The 19,247-nt window shown below is 33.5% G+C and overlaps 1 protein-coding gene across 1 annotated transcript in view; it reads right to left on the bottom strand.

Annotated features, from left to right (window-relative positions):
* The window catches only part of LOC111043687 (elongation of very long chain fatty acids protein AAEL008004), a 102,202-nt gene that overhangs the window by 8,664 nt on the left and 74,291 nt on the right, over positions 1–19,247 (bottom strand). The window contains exons 4-7 of the mRNA XM_039439689.1: positions 14,298–14,488; positions 6,330–6,471; positions 4,974–5,078; positions 3,070–3,206 (exon numbers count right to left, since the gene is read on the bottom strand). Coding sequence (XP_039295623.1) covers positions 3,070–3,206; positions 4,974–5,078; positions 6,330–6,471; positions 14,298–14,488 — 575 coding nt within the window. The remainder of the gene's footprint in view (positions 1–3,069; positions 3,207–4,973; positions 5,079–6,329; positions 6,472–14,297; positions 14,489–19,247) is intronic.

Below are 19,247 nucleotides of genomic sequence, written 5' to 3'. Positions count from 1 at the left end.
TGAAAATTGAATTTGAATAGTTTATAATATCTCATTTGTATTTCATTCATCCAAATAAAATGATAGTATCTTATTGCAAAAACTTTATTCACTATAGCAGCCACAGCAGTCACTGTTACCAACTCATTTTGATTTTGCTGCACTGTTGCTCCATATAACCTACTAAGTATTTTGCGTTGCCATGTTGCAAATCTGGTGTGCAGAAAAATTTTTCCCGCACTAGAGCGGAAAAGTGATTCTTTGCGTTCTGTAATCAGTGCAGCAATGGCCACTTTTCAACGTACTGTAGGAAATAGTATATTTCGCACCTAGGGCCGAAAATGAGACTTTTCTGGCTCGAAATCGGTTTTCAAGTCCGAGGCCGTAGGCCGAGGACTAGAAAAGATTGAGAGCCGGAAAAACATTTTTGCCCATGGTGAGAACGTAATTTTTCGCCACACAGAAAAATAAACATATATATATGAGAATAATATTATTCTCATTGTCTATTATAAGCACTTCCGAAAGCAAAAGTGGAAGGTCATAGCTCTAGCAAATCTGAATATCAAGAAATTGTCCAAGTATTTTTATTTTTTATTCAGATTTGTCTAAATAACCTAAAAGATTATGTTCAATTATGTAAGAGATTGAGTTTATACTTTTTATTCTTCCAAATGACAATAAGATGATATTATTATAAATGTTTTAATTATTGAATGATAAACACAAATAATGAAAAGTTTTTGATCAGCTGGTTTATCACACTTGAAAAAGTTTTTGATCAGCTGGTTTATCACACTTGAAAAAGTTTTTGATCAGCTGTTCTAGCACACTTGAAATTCGGCCAATCTGATGTGATCTGAATGTCAATGGAAGTTTAGGTTAGAAGTTCTATCCTTCTATGAAAATCGAATTATTTGAATAGTTTATAATATATATCTTATCTGTATTTTATTCATTTATATAAAATGATAGTATATTATTACAGAATACTTTATTGAATTCTAGAAGCATAAAATGATTCCGTTATCCACCATGTTCCGTGATAAACGCTTTACTAGGAGGTTTGAGGTTTGATTCTATTATACTCTGAAAATTGAATTTGAATAGTTTATAATATCTCATTTGTATTTCATTCATCCAAATAAAATGATAGTATCTTATTGCAAAAACTTTATTCAATTCTAGAAGCATAAACTGATTCCGTTTCATAAACTATTTTGTAAACACGTTCACATCAAATCAGAATCAGCTGACTTCAAGGTTATTTTACAGCCCTAGGGCCGTAAAAATTTTACCGGCCTGGTCAGAAAACAATCACTTTCGGCCTCCATATGACGCACGTAAACCAGCTCATTACATCCAAGTGGGGCGAAAAATTCTTTATTAGGCGGAGTTAGGACTTTTAAGTCCTCTCTAACACTCAACCTCAAAGAGCATGAGCGTCGAGAGTATGAGCGACTTCAATTTTTGACCAGTTTTGCAACAATCCATGATGTTTAGTTCATGGATTTCATGAAAAATGCAAATCTCCCAGATTTGTTTGATATTCGGGCTATGGATAGAGGTTGACCTAACAAGAGTGTCATGCTATAATATGAGACGTTCCGCTACAATATAGGGCGAGTTATCCACTAGAACATAAAATCTTACCTCCACTTTCAGATCAGGAAAATTAGTCATCTTTAAATGATTATAACTCAAGAATAGGAATGAATTTCGCCAATGTGATGACATTTTATTGTTCCTCTCGTCAAGTACTATCATTCCTTAGAGTCTGAGAGATTTTAATTTTTGACCATTTTTGCTAAATTCCATGATGTTTAGTTGATGAATTTAATGAGAAATACAAATCTCCCAGATTTCTATTCCATGTTTAGTTGATGAATTTCATGAAAAATACAAATCTCCCATATTTCCATTCCATATTTTTAGTTGATGAATTTCATGAAAAATACAAATCTCCCAGATTTCCATTCCATATTTTTAGTTGATGAATTTCATGAAAAATACAAATCTCCCATATTTCCATTCCATATTTTTAGTTGATGAATTTCATGAAAAATACAAATCTCCCATATTTCCATTCCATATTTTTAGTTGATGAATTTCATGAAAAATACAAATCTCCCAGATTTCTATTCCATGTTTAGTTGATGAATTTCATGAAAAATACAAATCTCCCAGATTTCTATTCCATGTTTAGTTGATGAATTTCATGAAAAATACAAATCTCCCAGATTTCTATTCCATGTTTAGTTGATAAATTTCATGAAAAATACAAATCTCCCAGATTTCTATTCCATGTTTAGTTTAGTTGATGAATTTCATGAAAAATACAAATCTCCCAGATTTCTATTCCATGTTTAGTTGATGAATTTCATGAAAAATACAAATCTCCCAGATTTCCATTCCTATTTTTAGTTTCATAATGATCATGAAATCGTTTCATAACGATCATATTCATAATGATCGAATAGCTTGGATCTTCATCATCTCTTTTCTTGCCTTTCTCAGTACCGAGAAATCTTTTGTCACCATTTATTTCCATCTAACAATCTTTCACAACTGCATCTATTGCTGATTTTCCACCTTTTCATTTTTTCTTCTTTCTTTCGCCTTTTCTCTTAATCTATTAAGCGTTAGCCTACATGGAAAGTTATAGTTTTCTTTCTCTTCAATATCTTTCTTCTCTGACCTTGCTTACTGATAGGATTTTTCTTTCGTATTATTATTATTATCTTTCATATATATAAATAGATATATTATACGTATTATTATTTTATTTAGGCTACTTCTTGTACTGTTACTCATTCCCCACACACAGATCCGTCTATGTGGGGAAAATATTCACAAATCTGTTTTTAGATATGTTGTCTATGTATCTTGTGCTTTGTATTGTGAATTGAAATTGAATAAAAAAAATTGAGTTGATGAATTTCATGAAAAATACAAGTCTCCCAGATTTGCTTGATATAATCTGCAGAAGCCATAGAACTAACAGGAGGAATTCTATCGCCAGCTGTGATAACGATTGATAAGAATGTAAGTTTATTTCAAATTTGATTAAATATTGAGATGCTAGTTTACCATTTGCAGGGATGTGAGGTACTTCTTCCACCAGATGTATTTGGCGAATCGAGGTCCAAGGGCGGCGACCATGTAATACGCGTACATTATGATGTGCACAAATGTGTTCAGCAGAGCAAAGAATGTACTGTGGCCACCTAAGAACAAACAAATTCATTCATAAATTATTAGCAACTCACATTAATCGTTGGTGAAATCATCTATTAATAGATTTGATCACACTTCGATTGAATGTTCTCAACGGAGATATATACACTAACACAACACATACAATAGAGCAAACATTAGTTTTTGTCTAAAAGAAAACTGTAGAATAAACAACATATTACGTTGTTGGATGCTATAAATTTACTAGTTATTTGACTAATATTTGTGCTGCAAATCAAAGAAAAGGCACCATAGATACTATCATAGATAGGAATGCTTATGCAGCGATGTCAAACTGAATAATTTGGATCGTGTAGGTTTGCATTCTTTATTTTAACTAGATATTCAAGAAAGTAATATTTTCATATAACGAGTGCCCATAATGATCTACTGGTAGCTCATTTATCAACTCATTTTATTCAGACAACAGTAGTGTTGTTTTGTAAACTGTAGACTGTGTGCCAAGCCACATGAGGCATTTCACAGACAAGTCGGCAGGGCAGGAAGCTCTCTGATTGGCTGATTCCCGAACGCCAACCCAATCAGCCAATCGGAGAGCTTCTGCCCTGCCATCTCATCTTAAAAACGCCTCATGTTGCTTGGCCCTTAGGACCTTCTTAGACGAGGCGTTTTTTCTGTCGTCTCGACAGGACAGGAAGCTCTCTGATTGGCTGATTTCCGAACACCAACCCAATCAGCCAATCAGAGAGCTTCCTGTCCTTCCGACTCGTCTGAAACACGCCTCATGTGGCTTGACATTAAAACTATGTCTCCTGTTATTTTATACAAGAATATTGTATCCTAGCAGACTAATATTTGATGAGATAACTTACCAACGCTTCGCCAAACGTACATAACAAACTTAATTATATTCATAAATAAAAATACACATCTATTTACTCAACGCAATTTCACTTACAATTTAAGACCAGCAAGTGTAAGTGCTTACAGTATAAATTTCACTGCATTGACAACCAGCAATCATCAGTTCAAGTTCCAGAGCGATAAGCTAATAAATAGGATACCAGACGATTTCATTAGGGATAAAATTACAAGTAATAAATAAAATAAAATAAGATCCTGGGTAAAAGAGAATTACTTTTTTAAAATCGAAACTAAATTATTATAATTATGACTTGTTTTTAACACGCTCAGTTTAAACTTGTTTTTTTTTGATTACCTAAAAGAATTTTTTATTATTATTATTATTATTATTATTTCTATATTACCTTTTTCTATTATTGGGCTTGTTGATTTTTGATTCAGAATTGATTTTGTGTGTTTATTTATACATGTTTTTGGTTTACTATCTTTTGGTTTGTATTTTAGAATATTATCACGGCAAATGTACCAATAATTTAAAGAATATTTTCGAACTCGTGGCTGGAACTCAAGGCTTCTTTTTCCAGCCACACCAATGTATATTAGTTGATAAGTGTTATTTTGTAAATTTCTAGTGAATTGGTAAATAAATAAATAAAAAATAAATAAATATTACACTCTGATAAGCCTCTTACTATTCTTTACGAGAATATTCAAGTCTGAGCCCAGTTGCACAAAAGCCTGTTGAATTTTAATCATGCTTAAATTCCACGAGAAGCAATCAGAGAAGATGGCAGTTAATCGGGATTAAAAGTTAACAGCCTTTTGTAACTGGGCCTCAGAGTTGAATATTCTCGTAAAGAATAGTAACAGATTATTCTTAATATTAGAGATATAATAGATATAATTCAATAAATTTGATGCAATTAACTGACCGGGAGCGAATTTCATTCCCATCCATACACTCATGGGCATACATCCGTGGTGAATAACGTGCAGAGTTGACACGTGCTCGTTCTTTTTCCTCAAATGAAGAACAACTGCAAAAAAAACCAGAAATTATAAATAAAAGTTACGTACTCATTCACTTCTTGATACAACCAAATAGCTACAACTATAACTGAGAGAATTTTTTTTCCTCAAAATGGAGAGAAATTGAAAAATAGAACACGAGCAATAAATAAAAAATACAAATTTACTTATTAATACTATCAAAATTTGAAAAGTTATGCCTGGCAGAAAGAAGAAGGCTTCGACCAAAAGTGATTTTCTGAGTAAATCTGTGGTTTTTTGACAAACTCTTAGTCTTTTTCATTTAATATGAATAATTACCATAATATCAACTACACAAAAAGTAAAAGTGATTCTCCATCCAAATAAAATATATACTTGAACTATTATCGGACTATGTGTAACCATATCTAATTTGGGAGAGGAATAGCACAAGGTTACCTTATTTTTTCTCTCCCTATCATTTTAATGATGTACTTATTGTATGAATCAATAGGGAATAAAGAATAAATAACAAACGTACTTTAATTTTATGGTGAACTTGGAAGAGTTTATAGAAAGTTCTTCTTGTAGCTAATCCAGAATCCTTGATAACATGGGTTATTCTTATTTCAGCTTCCATCCAATCAAATAGCAACGTTGTCAGATTGAGTGAAATTGAAACTCTCTCAAGTAAAATTTACTTATGTGACAATGTGACAACGTTGCCAGTGATAACAAAATCCATTAAGGGCTGAATAGAGAATGATTGTGGAAGCTGCATCAGCTAACACCGTGGTTAAGTGGTAGAGTGGACATTACTGCCCAAACTTCGCCACGCCAACAAATAATGAATTAATTATTATTAAACGAAAATCCAAATTAAATGCTGTAATTCACCCCGAAGACTTCTGCTACTGCAAATATTGACAACAGGGTAAACAGCTAGATGGAAATTCGATGAGCGCTACTATTCAAAAATTATTTGTCAGCCCGGGAATTTTATTGTCTCAGAATTAATTTTTGAATAGTAGCGCTCATCGAATTTCCATCCAGCTGTTTAACCTGTTGTCAATATTTGCAGTAGCAGAAGTCTACGGGGTGAATTACAGCATTTAATTTGAATTTTCGTTCAATAATAATAATCAATTTATTAGCATTTGAATAATTGCAATATCTCAGTAATTTCCATCTGTAAATAAAGAAGTCATTCTATTCTATTCTAATGCCAGTAGTGTTCGTCTCACATGTCATGGTAATAGCATGTAAAATCTTGTCGAATACTTTGCAAAACGGTCAACTCACCGTGTCGAAGAACTCTGTGAATTTGGAGAAGTAGTACCACCAGCAGGTCCTGGCCATTCTCAGTGCAACCGGGTTGTTGGAGTAATCCACAGGCTGACATCTGAAGCTGTACTGTCCACCCCAACCGCTCATCATGTACTGCAAACATAAATCAATTAATTAGATTAATTAACATAAATAATTGCTCTAAAATAACAGAAAAATTCATCATCCTTAGGGCCAGACCATATTAAGCGTTTTCAGATGGCGTTTCAAGAGTCGGCAAGGCAGAAAGCTCTCCGATTGGTTGATTAGGCAGGCGCCTCAAAGAACGCTTAATATGGTCTAACCCTTATACTGTAGGCTACAGAAAGTAGTCCCTAGGGACACTAAAAGCAATGCAATTACCAAAAACTGTTACTCCAGTTGTTACCCGTGCTCCGCAAGGGTCTGTTAAAAGCACAAATAGATTGAATTTACTTTTTGTGTAGTTGAGAAGTTTGTATTGTGGTAATTATTCATATTAAATAAAAATACTAAGAAATTGTCAAAAACCACAGATTTATTGATAAACTCTGTTTATCAGAGATTGACAATGGTGTAACAACCGAAACCGGACTTTCTAAGTATCAATAAATCTGTGGTTTTTGACAATTTCTTAGTATTTTTATTTAAGATTGAATTTAGTTTTATACTTCCATGCTGATATTAAAAGTTATCAACAACAGAAATAATTTTAAATAGGGAAACTATTTGACTGAACTTTTATCTTATGTAAACTTTATATCACGAATTCAATCAATTTGCTTCAATTATTCAAATTATAATAAATTGATCAAAGAAATGAAAATAGGCCAGTAACCATCCTTGGTAAATTCCGAATCTTATTTAAAGCTGCAAAGACAAAAACTTCACAGCCAATACTGCTGATTGTGACGGATAACCCACATCAAAATCAGTCAGACAACACACTGGAGGCTGTGGGAAAACCTCCAAATCACGAAAATTCTACCCCCTGGCACCCCTAGAGCCCCCCAATTTTTTTTTGACACATTTAAATCAGCCTCGCACAGAAAATTCAAGAGGCTTTTTTGTTCAGCTCCCGGAGATAAGCTTATATCCATAGTAAGATTCAAAACAAATTCAAATAGCAATATAATCAGTTCAGTAGTTGAGACGTGATGATGCGTCAAATAAGTATTTCGTATCCCGTAGATGTCTACGCCAATTCTTTCTTTTATAACATTACAGATATATCATTCAACCAATAATTATTAATGTAGACTTAGCAATAGCTGAGAATTCAATATTCTTTATTTCTAAAGCAAGGAAACCATGTTCTATAGGGAAGTAAGGAATATCGGTTCTTTCAAACAGCATTTTATTAAGAAAAAAGCTACTTTTTTTAGTGAAATAAGGCGATGTTATTCCAAGGAACCGGAACAGCTCTGATATAACATAACGTAACATTTGAAACCAAACACTTCTGATGGCCTGTTTTCAACTTACCTTTCTTGTAAAGCAAAAGTGAAAGTCAAATTTACTACACCACCTACTTCTTTGCCTTTTCTATCGTCTTCTTCCTCCTCCTCCTCCTCTCCTTCTTCTTCTTCCTCTTCTACTTCCTTCCTTTCCATGACCCATTCTCCTCAAATTCTCTTTCTCCTCCCACTCAAATATGTTGTCACACTTCTATGTGGATGCAAAAGGTTTATTTGAACAAGTCCTATGCCAATTTCTTCCATTCTCCATCTTCTTTGCTTTCTTCTGTTACCTCTTCACAATATTCTCTGTTGATTTCTGATAGTCCACCGACTATCGTGATCATAAACACCATCAGACAGAAGAGCTACAAATAAATTTATCACTTTCCCAAATAAATACAATAAAATATACTAAACCGTATCAAAATCCTACTCAAACAACAATAATTCCCTGCAATCCAAAACTGCTCACTCTTTCTCTCTGTATCGCCTGATCTCTTTGCTCACTCTCTCGTCTCATCTCTCTATCTAATAAATGAATGTCTGTTTGTTTGTTCCCTATAGACTTAAAAACTACTTGACAGGACAGCATGAAATTTTGGGAATATGTTGTGTGAATAATATTGGGGACGGTTTCTGACCAGAAATTTTAATAGGAGGGCTAATACTAATTATTTATTAATCCATTTCACAGACCTATGTTTTCGAAATTTTCGGCCGAGCGGCTACCGAAGAACGGAAAGATGATCATGATTGAAGATCATATTATTGTGATAATATGATTTAGCATTCAAAGTCACCAGCTGTATAATAAACACGTCACCCTGTGATAAATTGTGAACTGGTATTAAAACGGTAGTTTGGAGTTGAAGTGTAGTTGATTTGTACCAGCTGTAGATAATGGTTACTTAGAAGACCTATACAAATAATTATCACTCCCCTATCATTGAGAAACTGGAAAATGTTGGAAACAAATGATTCACCTCATGAAAGAGAGTTGTTCATATTGCATTCATCACTGAAGAATGACAGGATAATTTACATTTTTTTGAATTTAGCTTAGCGGAACCCAATCATCCCCATTCATCCTAAAATGGAAGATGGAAAGAATATGGAATTCAGTGTAATTCATCGTAAATCGCATATTTCCTGGACCATCTATTGGCAAACAACAACTATGAACGCATTAAATTCATCTTTGAAACACTGATTAAACCTATCTATTTTTTTTCAATTCAACACTTTACTAATAGATATTGCTACCAATTGATTGAGAAGAATAATAAATGCTGCATGACTAAGCACATAGGAAGTCCGTATTTAGATGTAAATGGAAATATTGATTGTCAGATAAATTTCATGATTCACCTGATAAAGTCAAGTATGACATGAGATTCATTGACTTTTTGGCGGTACGAAGTTCGACGGGCCAGCTAGACATTCATAGAAATCAGATAGAGTAAGATCAGAGACAAGAAATATAGCTTATGCATATCCTTTATCTATGGTAAGATCCATCTATCAACAATAATTTAGACTAACACCAACTATTCCCATCCTACCAATGTTCACAGTTTGAGGTGAACATGACTATAGTAATCTTAGTAATCTTAGTGTATTGCATTACTCAGAGTGACACACTTATAGCACTCTGGTCTACTTTTATATTATTATTACAATAACAATGCATCTTCATATCGACCGATAATCATCTGAAACCATAATCATCATCATTATCATCATCATAAACTCAACCCCAAAAAGGATCACCGAAAGAAAACAACATAACAATGATCCAAGCTTCTATTCCGATAGTGAGGTCCACGTTATAATGGCAGTGGAAAAGGATAGGAGTACAACTTTGCCGACTATCTGCCTTGCCACTGCCTCCTATAGAGGATACCTGATACCAGTATATCGGATATAACATCAACTCTTCATTCTTGTTTGAAATAATCAATCATATTTCATTCGCTAAGAAAATTTATTTCTCAATGATTTCATGATAAATTTCGATGATTGAGATTGAATGTTTTGTTGATTAATCATAAATACACTACTTGTATAAATTATAGCGTAATTTTGTAATTGAAATATAGATATTAATAAGCTGTTTGTAAGTCGGAACAGGCATTAACCTAATCCTTGTACGTAAGATGATGATGATCATAAATCTACATTGTTGACAAATGATCTGGAACGTTGCAGAGCTAGAGAAGGATAGCGCTATCTGTTTTGTGGAATGATAGACAAGGATAGCAACACCAATTTTAATCAAATACTGCCATTATAACGTGGACCACACTGTATGAATGCGGTTTCTATGCCTTGCTTATCTACAATCGTATCATTCTACTTGCTATGGAAAGCTATGGGGTGTTTGCGGAAGTACTTCTTTCTTTTTCTTCTTCTCCTCTTTCTTCTTTCTTTTCTCTCCCTATATTTATAATATTCTATTATTGCTCCAATTTCGCATACAACACACAATTTCTTGCCCAGCGAAAAAATGAAGATAGTTCATTATAATTTTTCATAGCCTATAATCGATTTGGCAACAAAGTGGAGGTGGAAAAGGATGAAGCTATCTGCTTTGTCCAATGACAGACAAGGATAGCAAACAGGTGCTGTCTTCATAACGTGGATCTCACTATAGTTTCATATAACAGAGGTAGAATTATTTCAATTGAACTACTAGGAAAATCACTTACATACATAGTCTATCAATTTTTTGTATATCATACGTTGAGAAGAACTAAATTTTTATAATCTATCAATTTTATGATTGACTAGCAGGTAACCCATGCTCCGCAAGGATCTCATTTCAAACTTGACCTACTGAAATCTTAAAAAAAATTTAAATAAGCCTATAAAAGACTATTTCATTAGTTTTGAAGTGGAAATTGGGCTTTTTAAAGTGAAAAGTGAAATTATAACCTCATTCTTTTTTGAAATTTGTAAAAATTTGGGAGAAGACAGTTTTGGGCTATGCCTGTTGTCTTCTCCCAATCATATTATATATTTATTATAACTATGATTTGTGATTGTCAATTAAATAAATAAATAAACATCCTCGGTAAATTAAGAATCTATATGCAAAATTTCTAGTTAATAAGCCCAGTAGTTGAGACATGATATGTCAAACATAATTTTCCTATCCCGTACGTGTATAAGCTAATTCTTTCCTTCATTATATCAAGGATAACCTTAAATTGTGTCAAAGTTCTATAATTCAAATCTATTCATTTTAAATCTATCACTAAATTCAAATACAAGTTTTCTAGCTTGGGAGCAAATACTCTGAGTTTTCTAGTTCGATTTCCCTATGTACGGAAACAGTTGTTGCTTGAATAAGAACGACACCACTCACATTCCCATTTTCATTCTGGTTTCCTACGGTCAGGTCCACGTTATAATGGCAGTATTCGATCAACATTGGTGTTGCTATCCTTGTCTATCATTCCACAAAGCAGATATCGCTATCCTTTCTAGCTCCACAACATTGCCAGATCGTTTTTCAGCAATGACAGGATGAGTGGATTGGATTATAGTGAGGTCCACGTAATAATGATAGTATTTGATTAACATTGGTGTTTGTATCCTTGTCTATCATTCCACAAAGCAATATCGCTATCCTTTCTAGCTCCACAACATTGCCAGATCGTTTTTCAGCAATGACAGGATGAGTGGATTGGATTATAGTGAGGTCCACGTAATAATGATAGTATTTGATCAACATTGGTGTTGCTATCCTTGTCTATCATTCCACAAAGCAGATATCGCTATCCTTTCTAGCTCCACAACATTGCCAGATCGTTTTTCAGCAATGACAGGATGAGTGGATTGGATTATAGTGAGGTCCACGTAATAATGGCAGTATTTGATTAACATTGGTGTTGCTATCCTTGTCTATCATTCGACAAAGCAGATAGCTCTATCCTATCTAGCTGCACAAAGTTTTGACTTGAGATAACTTGCTACACGGTCTTGCAAAGACAAGATTCATCTAATTATCATCTTCAACTGAGATCCGGGATTGGTAAAACGAGCTTATTATGTTAGAGTTTTCCAGAGAAATTTTCACGTAAATACTCTATTCACCACATTGCCTACCTTGGGAAAGCTATCAATAATACATGTTTATGGTACTGCAATGTAGTGGGGTCTACGTTATAATGGTAGTGGAGAAAGGTAGGAAAACTGGGTTGCCGATCCTCTGCCTTGCCACTGCCTTCTATAGAAGATAGCTGATAATATATGATGCAATATCAACTGTTCATTCTTGTTTGGAGTAGCATACTCAAATATATTTTAAAAGTCGATAAAATATATTATTTTTCAATGATTAAATGATAAATTTTCATAATGAGATTAAATGTTTTGTTAATTGATTATATTTCTAGATCTTCTTGAAAAAAGATGCAGTCAGTTGCGGAGTTAGAAAAGGACAGTGCCATCTGCTTTGTCTGCAGATAGACAAGGATAGCAACACCAATATTAATCAAATACTGCCATTATAACGTGGACCTCACTATAACCGCCAATCATGAGCCACTTTTTGCACCACCTACGTCATCCCAGTCTTAAAAACATCAGCTACTATCAAATTATCAAAAAAGAAAACTCTAGAGTGGATTAGACTCGAGTCAGAATTAACCATTAGCTTTCCCTCAAATTGTTTGCGTGTGAAAAGCCATTAGAGCACTGGCTCATAATAAATATGTTAACAGCGGGATAGGAGAAAAAATTCGCTCAGATTCGCTGGTTCTAATTGAGTGAGTTTGGCGCATGTCTCAAGAGTTATACTAATTAAGACTGTATACTAAATATGAGGTGCAATGAAATTTGAGTTCAATGAAATCATAATACTGTAATATCTTCAGTGTTTGGAGATTTGATAAGAAAGTCTACTAGAATTCATAGAATAGTGTACTATAGTGAGGTCCACGTTATAATGGCAGTGGAAAAATATAGGTTGCCGATCCTCTGCCTTGTCAATGCCTTCTAGAGACGGTACAGGTTGAAACAGGTTTCTTGATGTAGTATTAACTTACTGTTCATTCTCGTTTAAGATAATCGATTATATTTTATTGAGCAAGAAATTATATTTTTCAATAATCTCATAATGTTTTTTTTATAATTACGATGAAATATTTTGTTGATTAATTATTAATTCTACATTATTAGAAGACGATTTGGCAACATAACAAAGCGACACGATATCTAATCGCTCTTATGAGATGAAAAGTGTCCTGGTTTTCTCTGGTAATGATCTGGTTACCTTAGTCTAAGTGCAGCAAACTGACCAAAGAAATCTGCTTCCCCAAGTGTCCTAATTAATTCAATTTATTCAACTATTTCACTTATTATAATCTCACTACTTTTGGTGCACACCTCTTAAAATATATCCCAGAGTGCTGAATATAGTCTAGAAGAGGTTTGATTGATTGATTGATTGAGTACTTTATTTATGTAGATTACAATATATACTGGCTTATACACTTATATACAATAGCTTACAATACAGCAAAATTATAGATGATTTACATAATATAGACTAAGAAAATAATTATTGAACTGTATATGATATGAAAAGTAATTTGTAATATAATAACTATAGATAATTATATTGTTATGCATCTACATAAATTGGCGGAGCTTTGGACATATCAATGTCCATTCTTCGGAAAGAATATTAAAAATATCCTCCCCACTAACTCTCTACCAAAAGAGGTCGAGCACTATTAAGGACTATAGCTAGTTATCTTTCTTGATTCATGAGAATATATAGATGAACAAGATCACGTCAAAAAACTAGAACACCTACACACATAATTGAATCAAAGTCAAAACGTTAGTGAATGATATTGTTTCAATTATTGTTTGAATATAAAGGTGCGTACAGATTTACGCGCCGCGAACCTGAGCAATTCACTTTTAATCAGCTGATGCCAAGCTTTTTATATCGGTATCTTACCGTTTCTGTAAAAATACAGATATAATCAGCTGATTAAAAGTGAATTGCTCATGTTCGCGGCGCATATATCTGTGCGCACCTTTAAATGTTATTATGCCTATACTATAGTTTCAGCGGTTGAAGAGCATTGCAGGTTTAAGCTGGATTCAGGCAGCTGAAAAAACTCTTTAGCATCATAAAAAGGGTTTAAGCAGAGCCTCATATGTATAATTTTTTTCTGATTTAGTAAAATATTGCTTGAGATTGCTAAAAATAATGTGACAATGAATAACGGAAACAGTTATGTGAACGTGATAAATAATGAGCAGATCCAAAATGACCTCAAAGGTATTCAAGTCAAGCATAGTTATTATTATACAAGTCATTAATTGAATCAATTCATTATCATACAACCTATTGCTTGGTAAAATATATTCACTATATCAATTTTACTCTACAATTTTTATTACCTATATTAAGTCTGTAATTCATGATCATTTATAACAATGATTATCTAGTTAGAGTAAATCTCATAACTTTGTACACACCTCGTAGAATATCCACGTGCTGAAGACAGTCTGGAAGAGGTTGTAGACAACTAGCACATTTCGTAGATCAAATGGTTTCCTATTTTCCATGAGTTTGGGTCCCAACACTTTCGAGAAATAGGCGTAGAACAGGCAGATGAACAGGGTAGGGAACGGGGAAGACATCATAGACCATCCGTTCACACGAGGATCTGAAACAAAAAACACAACCAAAATCCATTAGATTACTATTAAATCTACAATACAAAACACAACAATATCTATTCTTTATTGATTCATACAATAAGTACATTATCAAAATGATAGGGAGAGAAAAAATAAGGTAACCTAGTGCTATTCCTCTCCCAAATTTAGATTCAGTTGTATTTATCTTAGATGATCCATCCTCATTGGAAAACCTTCCACAATATTTAGGTTGGTCCAAAAATGTAGGTCTATATATATTCTTGTTTACGTGACCGAACCGTATTCTATCCTATATCTAGTAACCCACTGTTGTCTAGTTTTAAAAAAAAAAATTCTTATTTTCGTCCCCTCGTCTACCCTTTTTCTCCTTTGTTACTTTCCGTTACCTCCTTCCTCCTCCTCCTCCTTCTCATATTCCTCCTCCTTATCTTCAACCAGCTTCACTTACTCATCCTCCTTTTCTTCCTCCTCCTCCTTATCCTCCTTCTCCTTCTCATCTTCCGACCACTGATCGACTCAATCTAGCTACTAAGCCTTCTTGTTGTGTCCCCTTTTTATGTACTAGAGACTACTTTCTACTCTCCCGCTACCTTGACTAGAATTTCTGAACAAGAAGAAGAAGAAGAAGAAGAAGAAGAAGAAGAAGAAGAAGAAGAAGAAGAAGAAGAAGAAGAATAAGTGAAAGAAAAAGAAATAGTAGAGCACCAGTAGAAAGAATAAGAAAAAAGAATTCAAAGATCCTAGTCATACTTTATTCACCAACTATTCAATCATAAGCGGTTTCTCCAAGCTCTTACTTTTCATCTCTTTCTATGCTATATCTCCTCCTCATCTTCTTCTTCTTTTTCTTAGTCTTCTTCTTCTCCTTCTTTTCCTCTTATTTCTTTTTCTTCTTCTTTCTTTTTGGTAGAGAGCTAGAGGGAAGGATTTTGAATATTCTTTCCGAAGAATGGACACATTGATTGTCCAAAGCTCCGCCAATTATGGTAAAAGCATAAAAATAATATATCTATAAAATTATTCCAAATTGCTTTTTTATATCATATACAGTTTATAATAATGTATTTTCTTAGTCTATATTATGTTAATTCATCTATAATTTTGGTGTATGGTAAGCTACTGTATATAAGTGTATAAGCCATATATTGTAATCTACATAAATAAAGTACTCAATCAATAATCCATCTTCTTCTTCTCATCTAATTTTCGTCTTCTTCTCCTTCTTCGTTTGGTAGAGAGTTAGTGGGGAGGATATTTTTAATATTCTTTCCGAAGAATGGACATTGATATGTCCAAAGCTCCGCCAATTTATGTAGATGCATAACAATATGGATTATTATCTATAGTATATATTACAAACTGCTTTTTCATATCATATAAAGTTCAATAATTATTTTCTTAGTCTATATTATGTAAATTCATCTATAATTTTGCTGTATTGTAGCTATTGTTATAAGTGTATAAGCCAGTATATATTGTAATCTACATAAATAAAGTACTCAATCAATCAATCTTCTTCTTCTTCGACTTCTCCTTCTTATCTCTCCTCGTCTTCTTTTATTCTTCTTCTTCGTCTCCTTTTACTTCTCAATACTTTGATGGAAATGCCATCTTTAGAACATGAAAATATTTTCGTCAGTAAAAGCACTGTCACAAAAGAGCATTACCCTTGTAAGCAAAATGAACCCTTGGCTAGACTCCATAATAATTCTGTCGTCCTTGACAATTTGCAGAGAGGTCAGTCCTGGAGACAGAAAGAGAGAAAGAAAGAGGAAAGAGAGAAGAGAAGAGAAAGAGTGTGATTGAGAGATTGTGCTTGGAAGACTCAAAGGGTAACTTGGACAGTCCTGGAGAGAGAGAGAGAGAGTGTAAGTGAGAGAAATGGCGTGAGAAAGTGAGAGAGTGTGAGTGAGCTTGAAAGACTCAGAAGGTAAGATAGACAGTCCTGAGAGAGAGAGAGAGAGAGAGAGAGAGAGAGAGAGAGAGAGAGAGAGAGAGAGAGAGTGAGAGAGAGAGAGAGAAAGAGTGGTATAGTAAGAGAGTGGTTGAGAGAAATATGAAGATAGATAGAGAGAGATTGTGTGTGTGTGTGTGTGAGACAGAGAGAGAGAGAAAGTGATAGAAATGGTGTAATAGAGTAAGTCTGAGTGAGAGCTTAGAATACTCAGAGGGTAAGATGGTCAGTCCTGAAGAGAGAGAGAGATAGAGAAAGAGAGTGTTTGAGAGAAATATGAAGATAGAGAGAGATTGTGTGTGAGAGAGAGAGGGAACGAGTGGAAGAGAATTTGGAAAACTGAAAGGGTAATATTGGTAGAGTGACGTGATACACGCTATGCTCCCTGCAACCCCCTGTCAAAACCACCCCTTGCCTTAGATATTGTCAGTCAATCTTTGGGGAAACCGTGTAATTTTCTGCACCCCCTGCAAATAAATGTGATTGAGTCATGTCAGGTACTGTTACTTAAAATTTGTATCAATAACTTAAAATCTTTTGATTAGAAAAAGATGGTATTTGATCTTGTAACTTGTAATCAATAACTGTAATAACAATGAAGAATGACAAATAATTTTATTTATTTATTTATTCATTTATTGTATAAAATACTATCATCATAAACAATTATAACATTGAAGGAAAACTAGGCTGAGCCTGTACTATTTCTCTCCAAAAATTTTGATAAATGTTATGTTGTCCAAAAGTCAAGGTTATGTAGTCACACACTGCTTCGTCACTTGATTTTCGGTCCAGGAGTTCAAAAATCGAATTGAAAAATTGAGATTTTGAATTTGAAGGTTGATGTTATACTCTAATGAATCACCAGAATGTATCACATAAATTAAAAAACAATAATAGGACTATAAACAATATTAAAGTGGTGATAATCATGATTACCAGTTATGTATCATGATTAATTATCAGTACCAGCAGGTAACTCATTAAACCAGTGAAAACAGTTTAAAGTGAAAAGTGTTTATTAAAAAAACAAACTTATCTTGAAAGGATGATGAATTTGTTCATGAGGAACCTTCAATATGTTGAGCGAATTTATAATAAGGTATGACTTGATAATGGCATTAGTAGCCGAAACATGTCGTCACGAAATAATTTAAAAGGGTACTCGGATTTATATTTTTATTTATATTCAAAAGTAGCCCTAAAGGAAAAATAGTTATTTGTATATCTAGAGTGAAAAGTACGACTTTTTCTCCCTGTGGGAAAAAGTTTGAAGCCCGAGGCGAAGCCGAGGGCAACAATTTTCCTGAGGGAGAAAAAGTATTTTTCGCTCGTGATGTACACAACATGTTTCCTCCCATCACATTTTTTTATAGAAACTGCAAATTAAATCATTCTAATAACTTACGTATTGGTGACAATGTTTCCTAACAACATAACCTAAAATCTAAACCTAAAAACCGGTCGTCTGATTGGCACTGCCGATTGCGCTATCTATCAGCCAAAGTTGTAACAATTATATCAGCTGGGCAGGCTACCAAAAATGGCTGACTCCAGATCACGCGGTTCAGATTTGAATTGCAGATCAAAAATATTGTGTGGCTGGTATTTTGAATAGAATAAATATTTTAAAAATTGTATAAATTTTTATCGTCTACTAATATCAGAATATAATATAATACAAACATATATTTCATGAGTTGATCAAATTCTGGTTGTGATATTGAATTCAGTTGATCAATGACAGACACCTCTATTACGCTTTCTCATCTGAGCTTAGACCTTCTAACCTATTAACATGTAAGTTTTTAAAATAGAGATGCTTCCCATGTTATTTAAATGGAGTCACTTTTCCTCCCTAGGGAGTTTTTCTGTTTTTTACTACCGAGAGCGAAAAAAGACACTTTAGTATTATGTTTCAGGGAGTAAAGTATGTACTTTAGCAGTAGGTGGAGGAAAAGACAATTATAATAAGGTTTATTCATGTGGCTGCTGTATTTGTATTATGTTTAATGGGACATTTTTGAGCTAGGCCTTTGAGCTTTTGAGCTTTAGGCTTTTGAGCTATTGGTCCTTTTCTGATCATGTATGATTTTTGTATTATTGAAGGAGATAAGAATTAATATTCCTATTATATTTTGTATAATAAATGAAATTGAATAAATACATTTTTGAGACAACACTAGATAATTGTAAATAAAGCTCACAATTCGGCCAATTTGTATTGATAGTCTCATATCCTGATACATTTCAAATACACCTTTATTAGTCAACTGTATTCAAATTTATTGCAAGTCAATTCACCAACGATTTGATTACCAAATTTGTAACATCATTGTTTCAGTTAATTGATGTTTCGTTAATCAACCTCTTGTAGTAAGTAAATTAGCATCTAGTTAATTTCCTATCTTTAACAGTCTGCATAAATATAATGGAAAAAACGTTGATTTTTTCCCGCTTAGTTTCTCCTGAAATGTTATAATATTGTATTATGATTATAGTGTTTTGTACAATGAATGAATAGATAAAAAAATGAGATTGTAATACAGTGGAGCCTGAATACTGAAGCCGAATTTTATTGAAAGAATTGTAAGTTAGGAATGAGTTTGTAGTGTGGAAGCCTTACGATTGGCCTACAGCTGGCCTATCACAGCCGAGCTCTGTCATTGGTGAAGCCTAGACACTCTCACAATGGGCGGAGCATTCAGTACAAGCTCACCCATCATTTTATCCATTTCAGTTCATCCTGATCAGTTTGTTATCTGTTTGAAAGTTTGAAGTGTATCTTATTATAGTATCTAAACCCAGCA

Source organism: Nilaparvata lugens, chromosome 13 (genome assembly GCF_014356525.2).
Source record: "Nilaparvata lugens isolate BPH chromosome 13, ASM1435652v1, whole genome shotgun sequence".
Taxonomy (NCBI): Eukaryota; Metazoa; Arthropoda; class Insecta; order Hemiptera; family Delphacidae; genus Nilaparvata; species Nilaparvata lugens.
This window is presented reverse-complemented; position numbering and strand designations above follow the sequence as displayed.